At 45.0% G+C, this 23,408-nt stretch overlaps 1 protein-coding gene across 9 annotated transcripts in view; it reads left to right on the forward strand.

Moving 5' to 3' along the window:
• The window catches only part of LOC123760100 (anoctamin-1), a 320,419-nt gene that overhangs the window by 140,592 nt on the left and 156,419 nt on the right, over positions 1–23,408 (forward strand). For all 9 annotated transcript variants that reach the window (XM_069325474.1, XM_069325478.1, XM_069325475.1 and 6 more), the window contains one exon: positions 778–1,010. In XM_069325474.1, the coding sequence (XP_069181575.1) occupies positions 778–1,010 (233 nt within the window). The remainder of the gene's footprint in view (positions 1–777; positions 1,011–23,408) is intronic.

Consider the following 23,408-nt stretch of genomic DNA (forward strand, 5'->3'; position numbering starts at 1 on the left):
AACTTGCTCGGATGCGAATGGAACGTTGTGTGAAATTTCAAAGCAATCGGTGAAGAACTTTCGGAGATAGCGGTTATCCACAAACGAACATTTCCACATATATTTATATATATAAATTTACCTATGCAGCGTAACTCTACGCAACCAGCACATACACTTTCATCTTACACACCTGCACACATGCTACATACCTACTGCTACACATACTCTCCTTATCCTCTCAACACTCATTTCATCTCATTATTCAACCTGAGAATTAGATCCGTGCGAGCGAGGCACTCATCTCACCCCTTGAGATGGTTCCCATGCCCTCACCTGTGACAGGTGTGTCCACTGACACACCTGTTGCAGATGTCGCGTACGGTTCTAGTCCTCAACTTTACTACTCACCATGTAGAGTGGCTTACAACATACACCATGTAGAGTGACTTACAACATACACCAGGTAGAGTGGCTTACAACATTCACCAGATAGAGTGGCTTACAACAAACACCAGGTAGAGTGGCTTACAACATACACGAGGTAGAGTGGCTTACAACATACACGAGGTAGAGTGGTTTACAACATACACGAGGTAGAGTGGCTTACAACGTACACCCGATGAATTGTCTTAACATCCCATCATCTCCAGCTTGCCTGACGTACTGTTCATTTCTCTAATGAAATCCTAATAATTGCATATGTATTAATCTTGCTATAACTGTGATTGTGCTATAATTACCTGTATGATATATCTAGGGATTTGTTATAATTATGAACCAACTGGTGGCGGGCAGGGAGGTGTTGGGGAGGAAGACTCGAGACTCTCATTGCTCTACATCCACTGGGCCGCCCTCACCAACTTGTTGAAGACGCAGCCGCTTGACGCTATTAAGGAGTACTTCGGGGTGAAGGTGGCCCTGTACTTCGCCTGGCTGGGGTTCTACACGTACATGCTGCTCCCAGCCGCTGTGGTCGGTGTTCTGTGCTTCCTGTATGGCCTTGCTACCCTCCACGGCCACCAGCCCAGGTGAGGCGAGAGTCTGTGCTTGAATGTGTGTCTTCATCTAGTTGTGCTTGCGGGAGTTGAGCTCTGCTCTTTCGGCCGCCTTTCAACTGTCAATCAACTATTACTAACAACTACTAACTAATTTTTTCCACACACACACGCACACGCCACACACACACACACACACACACACACACACACACACACACACACACACACACACACACACACACACACACACACACACACACACAAACACACACACACACACACACACACACACACACACACACACACACACACACACAAACACACGCGTAAGAAGGCCTTTATAATGAAGGCCTAACATAAGATAGGCCTTTAGAAACTTGTGTAAGAAATCTTCCAGAAATTTGTATACCACATATGTCAGACAAATCCTGGAGTATGCGGCTCCAGCATGGAGTCCATATCATGTCAAGCATAGGACTAAACTGGAAAAGGTTCAAAGGTTTGTCACCAGACTAGTAGCCGAACTGAGGGGTATGAGCTACGAGGAGAGACTATGGGAATTAAACCTCACGTCACTGGGAGACAGAAGAGTTAGAGGGGACATGATCACCACATACAAGATTCTCAGAGGAATTGATAAGGTAGATAAAGACAGGCTATTTACCACAAGGGGCATACGCACTAGGGTACATAGGTGGAAATTGAGTGCCCAAATGAGCCATAGAGACGTTAGAAAGAATTTTTTCAGTGTCACAGTAGTAGACAAATGGAATGCATTAGGAATTGAATGTGTTGAAGGCTGACTCAATACACAGCTTCAAGTGTAGATATGATAGATCCCAATAGGCTCGGGAACCTGTACATTAGTTGATCGACAGTTGAGAGGTGGGACCAAAGAGCTAGAGCTCAACCCCTACAAGCACAATTTGGCATGTACAATTAGGTAAGTACACACACACACACACACACACACACACACACACACACACACACACACACACACACACACACACACATACACACACACACACACACACACACACACACACACACACACACACATACACACACACACACACACACACACACACACACACACACACACACACACACACACACGCTCGTTAATAAGGCTTCATATCTCGGGACATCAGAGGGATACACGGAAAATTCGGTGTTCAGTGATAATACAAAGTGCAACACACCACTTTGAAACTAGAAAACTTATGGATAGTGTCCGATAGTGCATATTAGACAAGATCAGGGGTACAACGTCTGTGCCAGGACAAGCACGTGGGCCACTGATGGTCACAGTGTACACAACTAGATGTGATAGTGAAGATCATAACAAATAGTGAATAGGATAGTGAAGAAGTGATTCTAAACGTGTGGCATTGAACTATATCGGTGCTAAGAGGATTAAGGAGCAGAATACTGGAGATATATAGTGACAAGTTGGAGGGACCTGCGCCTGGCAGCGGCGTGGATGGAGACAGCAGGCCTACCCACCAATGTCAACAGTACTTAACACCTGTTTGTGCTACGGGTTTTGAAATTGGCGGTAAGGTAAAGCCTCTCACAAAGTCAGTCAGTCAATTTGTGTACAGTGTTATTGCTTTTTAATAGCTAGTCTTGGATATAAGGTAACAAACTGAAACGAATATCAAGGGAAATGGGAGGCTCATGTGGGAACTAGTTTCTGACACAAAAGTGTGAAAAACACTCCGCTCTACCTACACGGAGACAACTCACTAACCCCCACCCCCTCCCAACAGAGCAGAGACTGTAAACACGCTGCCTCCCGACCATATGCATGTAACAGTCCCTCTATAATCCCCCCATACACCCTCGCCATCCCCACACACCCTCGCTATCCCCTCCCTCTCTCCCACCTCCTCCCCCCCTTCAATACACACTCAAACACACCTACCTCCCTACCCCCCCTCTCTCTGTCTCCTCTCTCTCTCTCTCTCTCTCTCTCTCTCTCTCTCTCTCTCTCTCTCTCTCTCTCTCTCTCTCTCTCTCTCTCTCTCTCTCTCTCCCTCTCTCTCTCTCTCTCTCTCTCTCTCTCTCTCTCTCTCTCTCTCTCTCTCTCTCTCTCTCTCTCTCTCTCTCTCTCTCTCTCTCTCTCTCTTTCTCTCTCTCTCCCTCTCACTCTCTCTCACTCTCACTCTCTCTCTCTCTCTCTCTCTCTCTCTCTCTCTCTCTCTCTCTCTCTCTCTCTCTCTCTCTCTCTCTCTCTCTCTCTCTCTCTCTCTCCCTCTCACTCTCTCTCACTCTCTCCCTCTCTCTCTCTCTCTCTCTCTCTCTCTCTCTCTCTCTCTCTCTCTCTCTCTCTCTCTCTCTCTCTCTCTCTCTCTCTCTCTCCCTCTCTCTCTCCCTCTCCCTCTCTCTCTCTCTCCCTCTCCCTCTCTCTCCCTCTCTCTCCCTCTCCCTCTCTCTCTCTCTCCCTCTCTCTCTCTCCCTCTCTCTCTCTCTCCCTCTCCCTCTCTCTCTCTCTCCCTCTCTCTCTCTCTCCCTCTCTCTCTCTCCCTCTCTCTCTCTCTCCCTCTCTCTCTCTCTCCCTCTCTCTCCCTCTCTCTCTCTCTCTCTCCCTCCCTCTCTCTCTCTCTCCCTCTCTCTCCCTCTCTCTCCCTCTCTCTCCCCCCCCCCTCTCTCTCTCTCTCTCTCTCTCTCTCTCTCTCTCTCTCTCTCTCTCTCTCTCTCTCTCTCTCTCTCTCTCTCTCTCTCTCTCTCTCTCTCTCTCTCTCTCCCTCTCTCTCTCTCTATCGGGCAAAACATGGATGGGACACGAACTCGGGCTTCCACACGCAGGATGTCAATCGCGGCTGGAACAATTTCAGAGGAAGGGGTGGAACAGGAAGCCGGGATGAAGGGAGTATTCCAGCAAATGTGGGAGGAATTCAGTGAAGAACTGAGGTTAATGAGGGAGACAGTTGCCAACCTGCAGGATGAACTAAGGGAAGCAAAGGAGGAGATAAGAAGCCTGAAGGAGACTTCTCCACAATACCAGACACAAACCGTGCCTCAGGGAGACAGGAATGCTACTGTGGAGGGGACCTCCACACCTCAGCTCTCATTTGCTGAAATACTTAAAACGAGCCCTGAAGCTAGGTCTGCCGTTAAGGAAGTTGCCATGGAAGTGGCTTCCTCTCAGGAAGCGGCTAGATGTACCAGCCGGCTGATAGAGAGAAATAGAGCAGTAGTAGTAGCAGGCATTAAGGAGCAAACAGGGACCAGACCAAAGGAGCGGAGAGACAAGGACAAAAACATGATTAAAGAGATCCTTAAAGAGGTAAGGATGGAGGGAGCTGAGCGAAATGTTGAAAAGGTTTTCAGGCTTGGAAAGTACAACAAGGACAGAGACCGAATGATAAAGGTGGTTTTCATGAGCGAAATCGCGAAAGAGGAATTATTAGAAAGGAAGTGCTGTCTAGCAAGTGGAGAGAAGTTCAAAAGAGTATTCTTGCAGAGGGATATGACAAGGGAAGAGAGAATGCAAGCAGCAGACGCGAGGAAGGAGCGCAGGGAGAGAGAAAGGAATCAGGGAGCCACACCCCCGATCCCTACAATCCCAGAGGGAAACGGGGAACCCTCCTCAAACAGTGCATTAGCCACAGGGAGTGCGGCACCACCCCCTCATTCCACCCAACAGACACCCTACCTGCCCCAACCTCTGTCAGCCCCCCACTAAGTACCCACCTAAGGCACCCCTCTCCTCCCACTCACCCCCCTCCTCCCACTCCCCCCTCCCCGCAGGACCTCCCTTCTCCCCTATCCCCCAAGCCCTCCCTTCTCCCACATGCCCTTTCGTCCCTCCCACCCACAAGCCCTCCATTCTCCCCCACCCCCCTAAGCTCCCCACTCTCCCCCACCCCACCTAAGCCTTCCCCTCTCCACCACTCCCCAAAACCCTCCCCTCTTCCTCAACCACCTCAGCCTTCCCTTTCCCCCCACGCCCCCCAAGCCCTCCCCACATTATTGCCCCCCCAAAACCCACCCCCCCAACCCTCCCCCCTCACCCACTCCCCCTACCCTCCCCCTCCCCCCCTCACCCACTCCCCCTACCCTCCCCCTCCCCCCTCACCCACTCCCCCTACCCTCCCCCTCCCCCCCTCACCCACTCCCCCTACCCTCCCCCCTACCCCCCCAAGCCCTTCCTCCTCCACCAGTCTCCCCATACCAGATCCTCCCAGCTCCTGCTCACCCCAGACCCCACAGGACCTCCCCAGAGGAGAAGCAGAAGAGAGTTAGTTTCAGGGCAATGTACTCGAACATAGATGGGATCACAAGCAAGGCAAGTGAACTAAGGGAAAGAGCACAAGAAGTGAACCCAGATGTAATTGGACTCACTGAAACAAAACTCTCTGGAATCATAACGAATGCCGTGTTTCCCCAGGAGTACACAATAATAAGGAAAGAGAGGGAAGGTAGGGGAGGAGGAGGAGTGGCCCTACTCATGAGAAAGGAATGGAGTTTTAAGGAGATGGCTATCCCGGGCTGTGAGGGTTTCAGAGACTACATAGCAGGCACCATGACAATGGGAGGACCAAGGATAGTAGTAGCAGTAATATATAATCCTCCACCAAATGACAAAAGACCCAGTCAAGAGTACGAAAGCAACAACATGGCAGTTAACACTATAATTGAGAGGGCAGCCTCTTCTGCCTGTAGAAATAGATCCCACCTGCTCATCATGGGAGACTTCAATCATGGCAGGATTGATTGGGAGAACAAGGAACCGCATGGAGGCGAGGATACGTGGAGAGCCAAACTACTGGAGGTGGCGACTAGAAACTTCTTAACCCAGCATGTCAGTGAACCCACAAGGATGAGAGGAAACGACGAACCAGCGAGACTCGATCTGGTTTTCACCCTGAACGACTCTGACATAAGAGAAATCAGTTTTGAGGACCCAGTAGGAATGAGCGACCACAGTGTATTGGTGTTTGAGTACCTGATTGAAGAAGGGTTATTGAACTCGAGAAGGGATACCGAAACCAAAAGGTTAGCATACCGAAAGGGAAACTATGAGGAGATAAGAAAATGCCTAGCAGATGTAGCATGGGAAACAGAGCTCAGGGAAAAGACGGCCCAAGATATAATGGAATACATCACGCAAAAATGCAAGGATGCAGCAAACAAGTTTGTCCCAGTCCAAAAGGAAAACAGTGAAATGAAGATGAGAAACCCATGGTTTAATCAGAGATGTAGGCTAGCTAAGCAGCAAAGTAAAAGGGCATGGAGAAACTATAGGAATAACAGGACACTGGAGAGCAGAGAAAGATACCAGAATGCCAGGAATGAATATGTTAGGATGAGAAGAGAGGCAGAAAGACAATACGAAAATGACATCGCAAGCAAGGCAAAGACTCAGCCTAAATTGCTGCATAGCCACATCAGGAGAAAAACAACAGTAAAGGAACAGGTTATGAAATTAAGGTTAGGGGCAGAAGGATTCACCACAAACGACAAGGAAGTGTGTGAGGAACTGAATAAGAAATTCCAGGAGGTCTTCACCTTGGAGCAAGGAGAAATCCCAGAGATAAGAGAGGGAATAGCTAACCAGGAACCACTGGAAGAGTTTGAGATTACCAGCGGGGAAGTAAGGAAGTGTTTACTAGAATTGGATGTGACAAAGGCTATAGGTCCAGATGGAATCTCCCCTTGGATACTAAAGGAAGGAGCAGAAGAACTGTGCCTCCCGCTCTCCATGGTGTATAACAAATCACTGGCAACAGGGGAACTGCCAGAAATTTGGAAAGCAGCTAACGTAGTCCCGATATACAAGAAAGGGGATAGACAGGAGGCACTGAATTACAGACCAGTGTCCCTAACCTGCATACCATGCAAGTTGATGGAGAAGATTGTGCGAAGAAAGCTAGTGGAACATCTGGAGCGAAAGAACTTTGTAACACAGCATCAACATGGATTCAGGGATGGCAGGTCCTGCCTCACAGGGTTACTTGAATTCTACGACCAGGCAACAAAAATAAGGCAAGAAAGAGTAGGGTGGGCAGACTGCATATTTTTGGATTGTCAGAAAGCCTTTGACACAGTGCCACACAAGAGGCTAGTGAAAAAACTGGAGATGCAGGCTGGAGTGAAAGGGAAGGTACTCCGTTGGATACAGGAGTACCTAAGTAACAGGAGACAACGAGTCAGTGTGAGGGGTGAGGTCTCAGATTGGCGAGACGTTACGAGTGAAGTACCGCTGGGGTCAGTCCTAGGACCTATACTGTTTCTGATATATGTAAATGATCTTCCAGAGGGTATAGAATCGTTTCTCTCAATGTTTGCCGATGATGCAAAAATTATGAGGAGGATTGAAACTGAGGACGATAGTAGGAGGCTACAAGATGACCTAGACAGACTGAGTGAATGGTCCAACAAATGGCTGTTGAAGTTCAACCCGAGTAAATGCAAAGTAATGAAACTAGGTGGTGGAAATAGGAGGCCAAACACAGGATACAGAATATGATGAAGTACTTAATGAAACGAACAGAGAGAAAGATCTAGGAGTTGATATCACACCAAACCTGTCTCCTGAAGCCCACATAAAAAGAATAACGTCTGCGGCATATGCGAGGCTGGCTAACATCAGAACAGCGTTCAGGAACCTGTGTAAGGAATCATTCAGAATCTTGTACACCACATATGTAAGACCAATCCTGGAGTATGCGGCCCCAGCATGGAGCCCGTACCTTGTCAAGCACAAGACGAAGCTGGAAAAAGTCCAAAGGTATGCCACTAGACTAGTCCCAGAACTAAGAGGCATGAGTTACGAGGAAAGGCTGCGGGAAATGCACCTTACGACACTGGAAGACAGAAGAGTAAGGGGAGACATGATCACAACCTACAAAATCCTCAGAGGAATCGACCGGGTAAACAAGGATAAACTATTCAACACTGGTGGGACGCGAACAAGGGGACACAGTTGGAAACTGAGTACTCACATGAGCCACAGAGACGTTAGAAGGAACTTTTTTAGTGTCAGAGTAGTTAACGGATGGAATGCATTAGGCAGTGATGTGGTGGAGGCTGACTCCATACACAGTTTTAAATGTAGATATGATAGAGCCCAGTAGGCTCAGGAATCTGTACACCAGTTGATTGACAGTTGAGAGGCGGGACCAAAGAGCCAAAGCTCAACCCCCGCAAGCACAAATAGGTGAGTACAAATAGGTGAGTACACACACACACACACACACACACACACACACACACACACACACACACACACACACACACACACACACACACACACACACACACACAATGTAGTGGGGATATAACAAAGCTGTTGCTAGAGTTGGTTGTGACAAAGGCTAGAGGCCCAGATGGAATATCACCATGGATACTAAAGGAAGGAGCAGAAACACTGTGCCTGTCATTCTCCATGGTGTATAACAAATCACTGGTAACAAGGGAACTGCCAGAAATTTGGAAGACGGCAAACATAGTCCCGATATACAAGAATGGGGATAGACAGGAGGTACTGAACTACAGGCAAGTATCCCTAACTTACATATCATGCAAGTTATTGGAAAAATTGTGCGAAAAAAGCTAGTGGAACATTTGGAGCGAAGGAACTTTGTGACACAACACCAACACGGTTTCAGAGATGGCATGTCATGCCTCACAGGATTAATTGAATTCTAGGATCAGGCAATAAGAATCAGGCAGGAAAGAAAGGGGGTGGGCACACTGCATATTTTTGGATTGCCATAAAGCCTTTGACACAGTACCATGTCAGTGACTAGTGAGAAAGCTAGAGATGCAGGCAGGAGTGAAAGGGAAGGAACTCCATTGGATAAGGGAGTGCCTAAGTAACAGTAGAAAGCGAGTGAAGGGTGAGGGCTAAGGTCTCAGACTTTCGATACGTCACCAGTTGAGTCCCGCAGGATTCAGTCCTTGGACTCATACTGTTTCTGATATATGTAAATGATCTACCAGAGGGTATAGAATCATTCCTATCATTGTTTGCTGATGATGCAAAAATTATGAGGGGGATTAAGACGGAGGAAGATAGTTTGAGGCTATAAGATGACCTAGATAGACTGGATGAATGGTTCAACAAATTGCTACTAAAGTTCAACCCGATTAAATGTAATGTAATGAACTAGGCAGTGGAAACAAGAGGCCAGACACAGGATACAGAATAGGAGATGAAGTCCTTCATGAAACGGACAGAGAGAAAGATCTAGGAATTGATATCACACCGAACCTGTCTCCTGATGCCCACATTACGAGAATAACATCTGCGGCGGATGCGAGGGTGGCTAACATCAGAACTGTTGTGGGAACCGACCTGTGAGATTTATATACATTTAATTTATATGAATTTATATAGAATTTATATTTACGTTAATTTATATATTTCGATAGCAATTTGTATGATGATAAGTGGACTGTATTTCTGCAATAATCTCACAAATCGATCCACTACACATTAGGGGGGGGGGTTTATATTGAATTTATATATATGCAGCCAATCAAACTACAGTATTAAACTACATTTCTGCAATAATCTCACAGATCGATTCTCTACACATTAGGGGGGTTTATATTGAATTTATATATATGCAGCCAATCAAACTATAGTATTAAACTACATATTAGTGTACATAGAGGTTCCTTATCATATTTGTACAGCAGGCCTTAGTCCACCAGGTATAACTAGGATGTAGACACCAAATTTTCCTCTGTGAGGTAGCTTCCATCACCCTGGTAACTGATACGCAAAGCATGCTTCCTCGTCTTGACCTGTCAAAAGGGCGCTAGCTATGAAGCCAGAATCCTAATATATGACAGCTATATCAGAGAAAACACTGTACAATGAACCATAAAGACCAAGGCTTAATTACCTTTTGTATGAAGCGATTTCGCATTCTAACCAGCTAGCCCTTATCTACCTAACATTTAACTGGCCAAAAATGATTAGATAAACGGGTTTCGGCAGAACACTTTCCTTGTATTTGATGACAGTGTGTTGATGATAGAAGACCTTTGGTTTCCATAACACTTCATCCAAGAGAAATTAACAGGACCCGAATTTGCTCCCGTACGCCTCTGGTCTAAGAACAATAACAATGGCTGACCACTCCCTCACTCCTGACGCCACTGGCCTACATTGTCCAGATAGCAGAAAGTGATAGAAGGGTCACATTTACTCTATTTTAATATTGATAATTAAGTTAATAAAAATAAGATGGTTTTATGATTGTAAAGTCCAAACACTAATGTATTTAAGAATAATTCCCAGCAGAATAGCTGATGAATTTATAATAGTATGTGGCAATGATATCCCGTTTTCAATAGACGGAAAGTTCCACTACAAGCTACATTTTCTATGGGTAACTTGTGTATACAATGGCAGCAATGTTATCTGCCTGTATGTAATATTATTAAATGGTGTCGGATTTTCCGACAACTGTCTTCAGGAACCTGTGGAAGGAATCATTCGTAATATATGTAAGACCAATCTTGGAGTATGCTGCCCCAGCATGGAGCCCATACCATGTCAAGCACATGGCAAACCTAGTGGCATACCTCTAAACTTTTTCCAGCTTCGTCTTGTGGTTGACAAGGGATGGGCTCCGTGCTCCAAGATTGACCTCACATACGTGGTATACTACGTTCTGAAAGATTATTTACACAGGGTCCTGAAGTCAGTTCTGGTGTTAACCAGATTCGCCTACGTCGCCGATGTTATTATTTTGATGTGGGCTTCAGGTGACAGATTTGGCGTGATATCAACTCCTAGATCTTTGTCTCTGTCCGTTTCGCGCCCAACCACTTGGGGAAGATGGTAGAGCAACGGTCTCGCTTCATGCAGGTTGGCGTTCAATCCCCGACCATCCAAGTGGTTGGGCACAATTCCTTCCCTCTTCGTCCCATCCCAAATCCCTTCCAAGTGCTATATAGTTGTGATGGCTTGGCGCTTTCCCTTGATAATTCCCTCCCTCTGTCCGTTTCGTGAAGGACTTTATCTCCCATTCCGTATCCAGTGCCTGGCCTCCTATTTTCTCCCCCTAGTTTCATTACCATACATTTACTTGGGTTAAACTTTAGTAGTCATTTGTTGGACCATTCCTTCAATTTGTTTAGGTCATCGTGTAGCCTCATAATCCGTTCTCTGTCTTAATCCTTCTCATAGTTTTTGCATCATCAGCAAAGATTGAGTGGAGCGAGTCTATTCTCTCTGGGAAATCATTTACATATATCAGGAGCAATATCGGTGCAAGAATTGATCCCTGACGGACTCCACTGGTGGCGCCTCACCAATCCAAGACCTCACCCCTCACAGTAACTCGCTGTCTTCCGTTGCTTAGATACTCCCTTTTCCAGTGGAGTACCTTCCTTTTCACTCCTGCTTGTATCTCCAGTTTGTGCACTAATCTTCTCTTGTGTGGTACTGTGTCAAAGGCTTTCTGGCAATCCAAAAATATGCTGTCTTGCCAGCCCTCTCTTTCTTGCCTGATCGTTGTTGCCTGGTCATAGAATTCAATCAATCCTGTGAGGCATGATCTGGCATCCCTGAACCCATGCTGATGTTGTGATACAAAGTTCGTCTGCTCTAGAGGTTAAACTACCTTTTTTCGCACAATCTTCTCCATCAACTTGCATAGTATGAAAGTTAGTGACACTGGCCTGTAGTTCAGTGCCTTATGTCTTTTCTTCTTGAATATCGGGACTACATTAGCTGTCTTCCAAATTTTTGGCAGTTCACCTGTTACCAGTGATTTATTATACACCATGGCGAGTGGCTGGCACAGAGCTTCTGCTCCTTCCTTCCTTCCTTCACTCCAATGTGAGAGTCCATCTGGCCTTTGTCATTTCCATCTCAGGCAGATGCTTCCTCACCTTCCCACTGGTAATCACAAACTCATCTAGTGGTGTTTGGTTAGATATTCTCTCTCCAATCTCTGGGACTTCCCCTTGCTCTTTTGTGAAGACCTCCTGGAATCACTTATTGATTTCCTTGCACACTTTCTTGTCGTTTGTAGTGAATTTATGTGCCCTATCCTCAGTTTCATTACCTGTTCCTTCACCGTCGTTTTTCTCCTGATGTGGCTGTGCAGCAATTTAGGTTGAGTCTTTGCCTTGCTTACTATGTAATTTTTTGAAGGGATGAATTTACACGAGCTAAACCGTCTACTATTGTACGTGCACGTGATGCTCGCCAAGCACCGCGCACGTCAATGGCCGTGCACTCGGACTAGATTTGGTAACCCATACACGAAACATCCTGTGTTTAGGCTCGTTGAAGAACCTTGGTCATCAGCATTCCAAATATGTTACAATGGCTGTTGTAGTGCATTTATGGAAACAGTTAGAGTGTGTGGCAGTTTTAACTGTAAGAGTGAAGGAGACAGAAGCGAGAGCGGAGTAGCAGAGCGGCATGAGGTACCCGCCAGTCCGCGCCGTTCTCATGGTAACCAAGACTGAGAGCCAAGGGGATGCCATATTAGGGCGCTGAACAGGGAGATCTGTGGTTGGCCAAAAAGTATAGGCCGAGGTATGCTTCTCTCTCTGAGTTTGAGGAGGACCAGGAAGCCGGCACCCTTGCCGCATGACGTCATTCTGCATCTAGCCATCAACTGTGGTAGATGTAATCTTGACTTAGTCGGCCAGCTAAGTTAAGGCGTCGTTGGCGGTAGCTTCTAGTACATCTTCATATCTACGCAACATTGACATGGGTCCGCAGGGAACGTCGCAGAATTTGAGAACTCGTCGTATTTGCGGGTGATAGCAAGGTAGTGTATTAATGGACTGTGAGAAGTGGGTAATTCATACGAGCAGAGGGCAACAGACTGTCGTAAGTCCCCATCTCCAGTTATCAATCGGACTTCTTCTCATATCCTGCTAATGTCATTTAGCAGTGGGGAGATCTGGGAATATCTTGCCAGTGTTCAGGGCAGTTTTTCCCCATGGAAATTCGCGGGAATTCCGGTAGACAGAGACGCGCACACAGTGTATGGCACCATTTTTGTACGAATGCCACTCTTCGCCCTGAGGAGGTGCGAAGACCGCCTAGTGAGGGGGTGGCTACCGACTGCATGTACTGCAGCAGCGTGTGTATGCATGGTAGGAGGTGTGTGAGAGAGGCCGGCCGTATAATTGAGTAAGTACTCCATGTATGTATTGGTGATTTATATTTCTAAGCCTGAATTCGAGGTCAGGTGTTCCACCCGCATTGTCTCTAGAGCATCTGATAGGTAAAGGAAAGTGCGGGGCGCGTTAGATTTTCACCTTAATTTACGTCATTCTCAGTCAAGGAGAGGACTTGTACTGTTGTGTGCAGACGTATGTGTGTGTGTGTGTGTGTGTGTGTGTGGACACACAGGAACACATTCAGAGTATATTAGAACGAGGACCGTATGGGCCATCGTAGTGTGTTTTATACTCCATTCTGTTGGGTTTTTATGTGATTACATTTCTAGGTGAATTATGCATGTTATGCTCCATGTTGGTGTAGTCTTTTGTAGGAGAGGAGGTCCAGTTACGGTCATCATTTTTACTTTAAAGTGACAGTGTTTTAACACTAGGGATTTCCTGGTATTTGATTATTGTGGAGTGATACCAGTGTGTGTTTTTATACAAATGTTGTGTTTCCCAAGGCTGTGATAAAGTGTAAATATATAAACAAATATATAAACAAATCCACAAGGGCCGTGGCGAGGATTCGAACCTACGTCCGAAAGCATCGCAGACACTGCCTTAATCGACTGAGGTACGACATGGTATAAGAATTGCAACCAGAAATTCTACTGAATTTACTTGGATCCTACAGCCTCTCCGAGAGACAAACCAGGATTTTCCACAATTCCCCCATGCACTCGAGTTATGTCAATAGGCCATCTACCTCTTTGCCCTTACTTCAAAAGACCAGCGTCTGGTATGCTCTCGGACGTAGATTCGAATCCTCGTCACGGCCCTTGTGGATTTGTTCATTTGATACATATATATATGTATGCGAACAAGCCTGAATAGTCCCCTGGACTATATGCAACTGAAAACTCACACTCCCAGCAGTGACTCGAACCCATACTGCCAGGAGTAACGCAACTGGTTTTTATCCAATTTTTGGGGGACTGATTTTAAACTGCGCGCCAACATCTTCCCGTTTTTAACTACTAAAGAACAAAGGTTACCATTTATATATGGATAACTATTATAAGTCGGCTTGAATGAGTGAATTGCTGCTTGAAGATAGGGTATACACCTGCGGTACTATCAGATTGCAGCGTGATGAGCATAAAACCCTTCAGTTCCAAGCAAAGGGTAAAATGCCAGCAGATACAATTGCGAACACATTGATACAAAAATGAAAGACATATGACGAGAATTGAGGTAACCAAAGTGAAAAGAGTCTACACATTACATTGCCCTAGAGTGCTCCCGGGTTTCTTTCTCTCACTGTCTCTGTTTTGTGCGGTTGGTACGCTGTGCTTTTGGAGTTTATATGCATTTAAACCTGTAGAGAATTCTATTGTGAACACATTGTTACCAAATTGAAAAACCTAGGATGAGAATTGAGATGACAAAGTTGAAAACAGTATTCACTTTCAGTATTACCACGCTCTCTAATGGAAGGCCAGGCACTGGAATTCTGGGTAATGCTGTCTGCTTTCATCACGTCAGCGGGTGGAATGCGCTGCTGTTTTTGACATTTTATGTATATAATCCAGTTGAGAATTCTATTGCGAACACATTGATACCAAAATGAAAGATCTAGAATGACAATTGAGGTGACCAAAATGAAAAGAGTGTATACATTTTATCGGTATTGTGTGCTCCCGGGTAACACTCTCGCTTTCTCTGTTGCGGATGGTAAGCCGGGCTTTTGGAGTTTATGTCTTTAGTCCTATAGAAAATTCTATTGCAAACACATTGATACCGAATTGAAAAACCTAGGATGAGAATTGAGGTAACAAAGTTGAAAAGGGTATACACGTTTCAGTTTTACCACGCTCTCTAATGTAATGAGAGTTGCCTGAGGGTGGCACAACTTCCTCTTTCTGGTACCCTTGACCTACATTCATCTTGTCGGCGGGTGGAGCGCGCTGCTGTCTTTGACATTATATGCATATAGTTCTGTTGGAAATTCTATTGCGAACGCATTGATACCAAAATGAAAGACATAGGGCGAGAATTAAGGTGACAAAGTTGAAAAGAGTATACACTTTTCAGTATTTCCGCGCGCTACCGTGGAATGTCCAAAAAAACTGGAGAGAGTGGAGGGGTAACTTGCCCAAAACGTGAAAGTGTTTGGGGGATTAACTTTCGTTCAATACTATCATGCAAGAGAAGCCACACATCTATGGTTCATCCAATAAAATCAGCAGACTTCTAGATGTTACTACTGCTCGGCTTAGACTCGGTTACAAGTATCTCTGGCAATTCTCATTATCTGCCGATGTAAACCTGACCAAATGTAAACTGTGTCAACAAAATTATTCGCACACCCTCCGTCAATATGTGATGGAGTGCGAAAAGATACGTGAATTCAGAGACAATTCTATAACCAATGTACCAACGATGTGTCAATATTTCATTCAAAATGATCTGCCACCAGAAATTTTAGCCAAATGTCCCCAGTTGGCTAACTGTAGGTAGTAACTAAGAGTAATTGTAACCTACCCACCGCTGCCCACTGGATGGGGGCGGTGTGCAGGACAAACATATCAATTGTGACACTAGCTCTCCACATATGTCAGTTGCTTAATTTAGAAACTGTACTTGTGGTTCATCTCGAACCTATTGTTGCTGTGACGACTTATACTGAATTTTGTAACTAGCTCATCAAGATTGTAACTTGCTTAGCTCAATGAATTGTGGGGTTGAGTCCCTGAGTCCATTATGTGCTTCTGTAACCCTTTCCACTACCGCCCACATGATGGGTATAGGGTGCATAATAAATGAACTAAACTAACTTTAAGGCCTCCTGAAAGAAAGCTTGGAAGGCTTGAAAAAAATGCAGAACGAAGCCTTGAGGATAATCCTTGGTTGCCCTCGTACCACAAAGATACTTAAAATGAGGAAGGAACTTAATATTCCGAGCGTTGTTTATAGTGTTACTAAAATTAACTGTCAAACTGGTATAAAAATGCTTAGGCTAGCTCATCCTAACCCTTGCACAGAAGCCCTCCAAACTTTCTTTATTGAATGTAAACATTGTTTCAAATGGATAAATAAAATTGGAACTGAACTCAGAAAGTATCAGATTTATAATTTGTACCAAGAGAGACAACAATAGCACTTTCCTGCACTGTAGGAAATTACACCCTTTTCAATTTTAATCGCTCCCTTTCCATCAAAGGAACAAATTAGAGATCAGTCCCAGGTTCGTTTTGAGGCAAAGCTCAACGTCTTAAGCCATATTGATGCTCTGTCGACAGAGCATTCTCTCTCTCAAATCATATACACTAAAGGTTTCCTACAGCGCCTAACGGGTACAGCTGGAAGTGCAGGTGTCCTGACAATAGGCTATGACTTATAATTTGAGTGGGGAGTCCGTATAAACAACTGGGCCTCTACCCTTCAGACCGAACTATTTGCCTTGCTTCTTGCGCTGAAATGTGTACAAGTATCCAAACTTGATACATTAATTGTAAGTGACTCTTTATCATCCTTAATTGCTCTCAACTCTTTAAGACATAACTGTAACATGCTCGTGTCCGAAGCTAGGCACAAATACAACAACAACTTGAGGAATCTTATCATAAACAATAATCTCAACAAAAATCACATAGTTCTCAGAGGTGATTTCAATATTGACCTAGGGCTACAAAATAGCCCTCAAGTAGACTATTTCCTCAACAGCATGAATTCCTGTATGCTCATCCCCGCAATCACCAGGCCCACCCGATTCACTCAAACATCTGCGACTACCCTGGATCACTGATGGACCAACATAACAGCTCCTCTTACGTCAAGTATAATCACTGACAGAACAACTGACCACTATCCTACCTTTCTTGTAGCGAACATGGCCATAACGCCACCAGGTAACAAGAAAATTACCTTTAGGTTACAATGTGAAGCGGCAATAGGCAATCTCACAAATGCTCTCCACAATGTAAACTGGGAATCTGAATTTATCAATTCACAGGATAATAATTCGTTAACTAGCCTCTTTTTTTCCAAAATTCTATGCCTTTACAATACTTATTGTCCTCTCCTCACCAAGCAAGAACTGGCAAAAGGTTAAATAATCCCTGGCTCACTAATGGCATACTTAAAGCAATCGACAAGAAACATGAATATGAAAAAAAACTTAGGATTGGCCTAGTTGCAGAAGAAGTAGTTAAGAGGTACTCATCAGTGCTTACCAGTATAATAAGAGCAAAGCGTTCCTATTACGAGAATAGATTCAAAGAAGCAAAAGGCAACATGAAAAGCACATGAGAGCGATCTCTACCATCCTAGGAGCTAAACAACATTCACATAATAAGATAAAAATCTCCAAGGATGGTTATACACTTGCAACAGATCTTGAAACAGCAACTGAATTTAATAGCTTCTTTTCATCGATTGGTGGTAACCTTGCCCGAAAAATCCCAGAGACTCAGACATATGTTACCACATATCTTTCAGGCAGCTATCCAAACTCTCTTCTCCTCTCTCCGGTCAGCCCTACAGATGTTGTGTCCATCATTTACTCGCTAAAAACCAAAGCTGGGAACATTAGTGGAATACCATCGATGGTATACAAGAGTGCCTCCCATGCCCTTGCACTACCCATAGCATTGCTGTTCAATAAATCCCTAGAGTGTCATACCTTCCTTGATATCCTTAAAAAAGCAAGAGTAACGCCAGTTCATAAAGGAGGTAACACGGCAGACATAAATAATTACAGACCCATATTGAATCTACCTATATTATCAAAAATATTGTAATTTTTTTTTTACAAACAGCTCTACTCCAATCTTGTAAAATTCAATATACTAAGTCCTTGTCAGTTTGGCTTCCGCTCCCAAAAGAGTACCAATGATGCTATTGTTAGTCTGCTTGACTTAATCTTCTCAGCCCTTGACAAAAATGAGTTTCCAATTGGAATCTTCATCGACCTGAGAAAGGCCTTTGATACTGTTAACCACAACTACCTCTTACTTAAACTCCACCATTATGGAATCCGTGGCCTTGCCCCTGAACTATATCCGATCCTTATCTTAGTGACAGACACCAATATGTAGCCATCAATGATATAACCTCGCCTACTCTACCACTTACCGTAGGGGTGCCACAGGGCAGCGTCCTAGGACCCTTCCTGTTTCTTATATACATCAATGATCTTCCTAATGTCTCTAACATACTTAAACCTATATTGTTTGCTGATGATACTACTCATCTACTTTGACCCCAACCCACTCATGTTAAATAATGTTGTAAACAATTAATTAAAAAAAATCTATTTGTGGATGTCAACAAACAAACTCACACTAAACATAGAAAAGACCTACTATATCTTATTTGGAAACAAATCAACAAATGCAATTTAGCTTCAGATAGATAATGTAAACATTAACACTAAAAATGATGGAAAGTTCCTTGGCCTGTACTTAGACAAGAGACTCAACTTCAGCACCCATATACAACACATAACTAAAAAGGTTTCTAAAACAGTTGGTATACTCTCTAAGATCAGATATTATGTACCCTACTCTGCTCTCCTCTCACTCTATTATGCACTTATCTATCCCTATCTTTCTTAAGGTATCTGTGCTTGGGGTTCAACTTCTGCAAACTACCTCAAGCCCATCATCATCATCCAGCAAAAATCTGCTCTCAGGACAATAACTAACTCTGCCTTCAGACAACACACAGCTCCCTTGTTCAAATCCCTAAACATGATAAACATAAATTCACTCTATACATTCTCCTCAGTAAATTACGTTTATAAAACCCTTTTTCTAAGTGCAAACCCTGTTCTATAAAACTCTTCTTGGACAGATGTAATAGAACACATGCCCACCACACCAGACATAAATATCACTTTGATACCCCAGAGTCAAACTTAATCTATATAAACACTCTATGTAAATAAAGGGACCTAGTCTATGGAACTCACTCCCTAATGATTTGAAAAGCTGTCCAACTTTTGCCATATTCAAAAATAAAACCAAAAAGTACCTAATTTCATCTTCATAGTTTTCTACCATGGGCTTTATCTTCATACTGTATCTAGTGCTACTCAATCCCCCAATATTTGTACCTAAGCCATATTACTTTAACACTGTAATCTTAGATATCACCTGATATCATGGTTTTGTATTGAGTGCATTTTCTACTGCATTATTCCTTGAAACTTTTCCTTGTTTGTGTTTATACTAGGAGATCACCCTTGGCGCTTCTGGCTCTTGGAGAGGGGCTCAACGTCACACGTTTAGGGGATGCAGCTCCAACACTTAGCCTCGTTGTCACGTGCACACACCCACTCGAGCCGCTGTGACTCCCCACTCTCTTCTTATCAGATGTGATCCCCTCAATCCCCTATGACTTACTAGTATTACCTTCTACCCTGTCCACAGCAGTGGTTCTTGGTTCTTTCTCTCTCTCCTTCTTTACTACCTCCTGGGAAGCCTCACTAGGACAAGGGCAAACACCAGCAAATTGGGATACATTTACTGGACAAAGCACATACACGATACATACACACATATAATAATAATGAATCCTATACTCTATAATATCACAATCAGGTTGCTCTCCAACACAACCAGAACTCTACCATCAGCTTATCAGGTGGTATCCTATCTCCTGGTTCACCACCTGATACTATCCACCTCCTCAAGTTGATCAAGTCTACATACACTGTTGCACCATCAGCAAGAGAATATATATATGTATCTATAAATGTGTACAAAGAAAATCAGCATTTGCATGCAATAACATATATCAGTATAAATGTTCATTGATACACAACAATGATCAATCGATCACTCTATCAGTCCTAGAACACATACATCTGTAGGTAATCCAGCCTACGACTGTAACTCTAAACTTCAGTGTAAAACACTCCTTGACATAAGAATGCAAACAACCACTCACCTCTCACTGCGTCTTGCACACTAATGACAACCAAACACTATCAACTCCCTACAAGTAATCCACCAGAACTTCCCTTCCACCTCTGGAAGTTCACTACCCTAATATCTTTAGGTTCTTCCGGGCTTCACTACCAGGATCCTCTGCAGCTCCTCCAGGCTGCTATCATGAAGTTTTCTTGAGCAACTAAGGTGCTTCACCCTTTTGCTAGGTTCCTCCACAGCTCTCTTGGCTGCTACACCATGAAGTTTCCTCGAGCAACTATGGTGCTTCTCCACCTCTACAGAAGCACGTGACACTCCTCTTCACTGCTTCTCCTCACAGCTCGAGGTCCTCTGCTTCACTACCTTGGAGTCTCATCAATTACTTCATCTATGCTGGCTTCGAAGTTCTCAGCAACTTCTTCCCCAAAGACAAACCTGCAACCCATCGACACTCCAATAAAATGTTCCCCTTTAACACATGAACAAAAATAACCACACAATATGCTTGCCTCAAACCTCTATCTGTCCTCTACATACAGTGAGAGTGGACTCCCCCGCTTTGGGCGGGTCCATACTCCACCTCGCCTGGCGGCGGTCCTCACTCGCTGGGAGGGTCTTCCTCCGTCAGGAGCCGGGCTCCCTCAGTCGTCTGTCAGAGCTCAGAGGGGACGGACGTCGCTCCGTGTTCCTCCCCCTTCACTCTCCTATTTCAGGCTTTCTGCCTTATTAAAACATGTCTAACTTATAAATAAACATCGCTACTGTCGCTGGGCACACGACCAACTACAAGCAATCACTATGAACTGGCGTATATCGTGCTTACCACAGATTAACTGGTCGAGGGCGCTCTCCCTCTGACGGCGTCTGGTCAGGGCGCTCCACACAGCCCACGAAAATGCCTCTGAGCAGCTTATTAAACTCTGCTCGTCGACCAGGACTTGAGACCACAACGTTCCCAGCTCGGTTCCACAGCTGGCACGTCTACACACTTCTCTTCTCTTCGAGATATATCACTAGGGGTTCCCTTCTGGCGGGAGCTCGAACGGAGCGCGGCTTTCCCCTGCGATGTCTGGCACTCAAGTGAGGTCAAAGCCCCTCCAGAAGCGAGCCTCACGCCTCCATCAAAATGTCCACATCTCCTAGCCAGTCATTTATCTGTTTTCTTCTTCACTGCCCATAATCTCAAATTGATCATCATCTCCAACCAGCTATTTTACATATGTGTTATCACCTCTATATTTCTTAGACCTTCTGGTTAGGTCAGGCTTGATAGAATAATTCTCAAAGGGGAGACTCGTTTTTCGGCTACCTGGGATCATAACACTCCCTCCCCCTTGTTTTTGAGAATTATTCTAGTGGCTAGCCTCGAGATAACGCATCAGCCACTACATTGTCTCGCCCTCTTATGTGCGTTATCACCAGGTCATACTCTTGGAGCGATAAAAACCATCTGGTTAATCTCTGGTTTGCATGCTTCATTTTCTTCAGGAAAACTAGGGGATTATGGTCTGTATACACCGTCACTGGGTGTCCTCCCCCACTCACATACACTTCAAAATGTTTCAATGCCATCACCAGGGCCAAAGTCTCTTTCTCGACTGTACTGTACGACCTCTGGTGCTTAACGAACTTCTTCGAGAAGAAAGACACGGGGCGGTAAATTCCATCATTCTGCTGCGTCAGTACAGCTCCAGCCCCTATATCACTGGCATCTACAAACAACGTAAACGGCGCTCCAAAATTGGGTGACACTAGTACAGGCGCCTCGGTCAACAGTCTTTTGGTCTTTTCAAACGCCTCTTGTGCTGTTCCATTCCACTCCCACTTCTTGCTCTTTGACAGCAAACTTGTCATAGGAGCGGCTATGGTGGAGAAATTTTCGCAAAACTTCCGATAATATCCAATCATACCGAGGTATCTCAACAATTCTTTCTTACTCCTGGGTACTGGGAAGTTGTCAATGGCCTCCACCTTTGTTCTTACCGGAGCAACCTCGCCTTGCCCTACTATATATCCAAGGTACTCCAGGCGGGCTCTCCCGAACTCGCTTTTCGCTAAGTTGATCGTCATGTTGGCCTTCTCCAACCGATCAAACAAATCTAAAAGTCGATCCACGTGATCCTTCCAGGAATCAGCGAACACCACAATATCATCGATGTAACACTGCACATCCAGTCGCGCCTTGTAATACCTGATTCATTACTCGTTGAAAACAACTACCACTATTCTTCATTCCGAACGGCACCACTTTATATTGGTACAAGCCGTCGGGTGTCACGAACGCTGAGATCCTCTTGGCCTCCTCGGACAGGGGAATCTGGTAGTATATCTTCAACAGGTCTATCTTCGAGACATACAGTGCACTCCCAATCCGATCTATGCAATCGTCAATGCGCGGTATCGGAAACGAGTCAGCGACTGTGACTGCATTTACTTTCCTATAATCGGTGCAGAACCGGTACGTGCCATCACTCTTCTTCACGAGGAGGCACGGCGAACTCCAGTCACTGTCGCTAACCTCTGCCAAGTCGTTATCTAGCAGATACTTCACTTCTACTCTCATTGCCGTTGCTTTCTCCGGGTTAACTCTGTAAGGGTGCTGCTTGATGGGCTCAGCACTCCCTACATTCACTTCGTGCACCGTTCCGCAGTGTCTTGTAGGCACGTCCGTGAATAACGACTTATTCCTCTGTAGGATCTCCACTAACTCCTGGCGTTGGTCATCCTCCAAATGACCCAGACGCTCACCTATCTTGGCCAGGCTTTCCGTATTTGATATCTTCGCGCCATCGGCCCTCTCTAACTTACAGTTCTCCTCTTCTATCCCTTTGCCGTCTCCTACACAAAGCACAGTCGCCTGCAATGGGGTTTCCATCGGTTCTTCATCGCCTAGAGGCTTATCTCTGTCATAGTACCTCTTTATCATGTTCACGTGGCAAACCTGTGACTTCCTCGGACGATCTGGCATGTGGATTACATAATTCACATCCCCTAATGCCTTCTGGATGGTATATGGTCCACAAAATCTCGACTCGTATATACTTCCTTTTACCGGTAGTAGGACTAACACCTGATCTCCTTGAAATTTCCTGCCCTTCGCCTTCCTGTCGTGGTACCTTACCATCTCTGCCTGGGATGTTCTCAAATTTTCCTTGGCCAAATCTCTGGCCCTAGAGAGTCGCTCTCTAAAAGTTTTCACATATTGTCCCACGTCCACCTTAGGCCTATCCACGGTGAGCTGCTCCTTCAGCGCGCCCACTGGGCTCCTCACGGAGTGTCCGTACACCAGTTGAAATGGGGTGAATCCGAGTGATTCTACTACCGCATCCCTGATGGCGAACAACACGGATGGTAATGCCTCGTCCCAACTACTCCCTTCCTCTGCGCAGTA

This window comes from Procambarus clarkii, chromosome 16, assembly GCF_040958095.1.
Source record: "Procambarus clarkii isolate CNS0578487 chromosome 16, FALCON_Pclarkii_2.0, whole genome shotgun sequence".
NCBI lineage: Eukaryota > Metazoa > Arthropoda > Malacostraca > Decapoda > Cambaridae > Procambarus > Procambarus clarkii.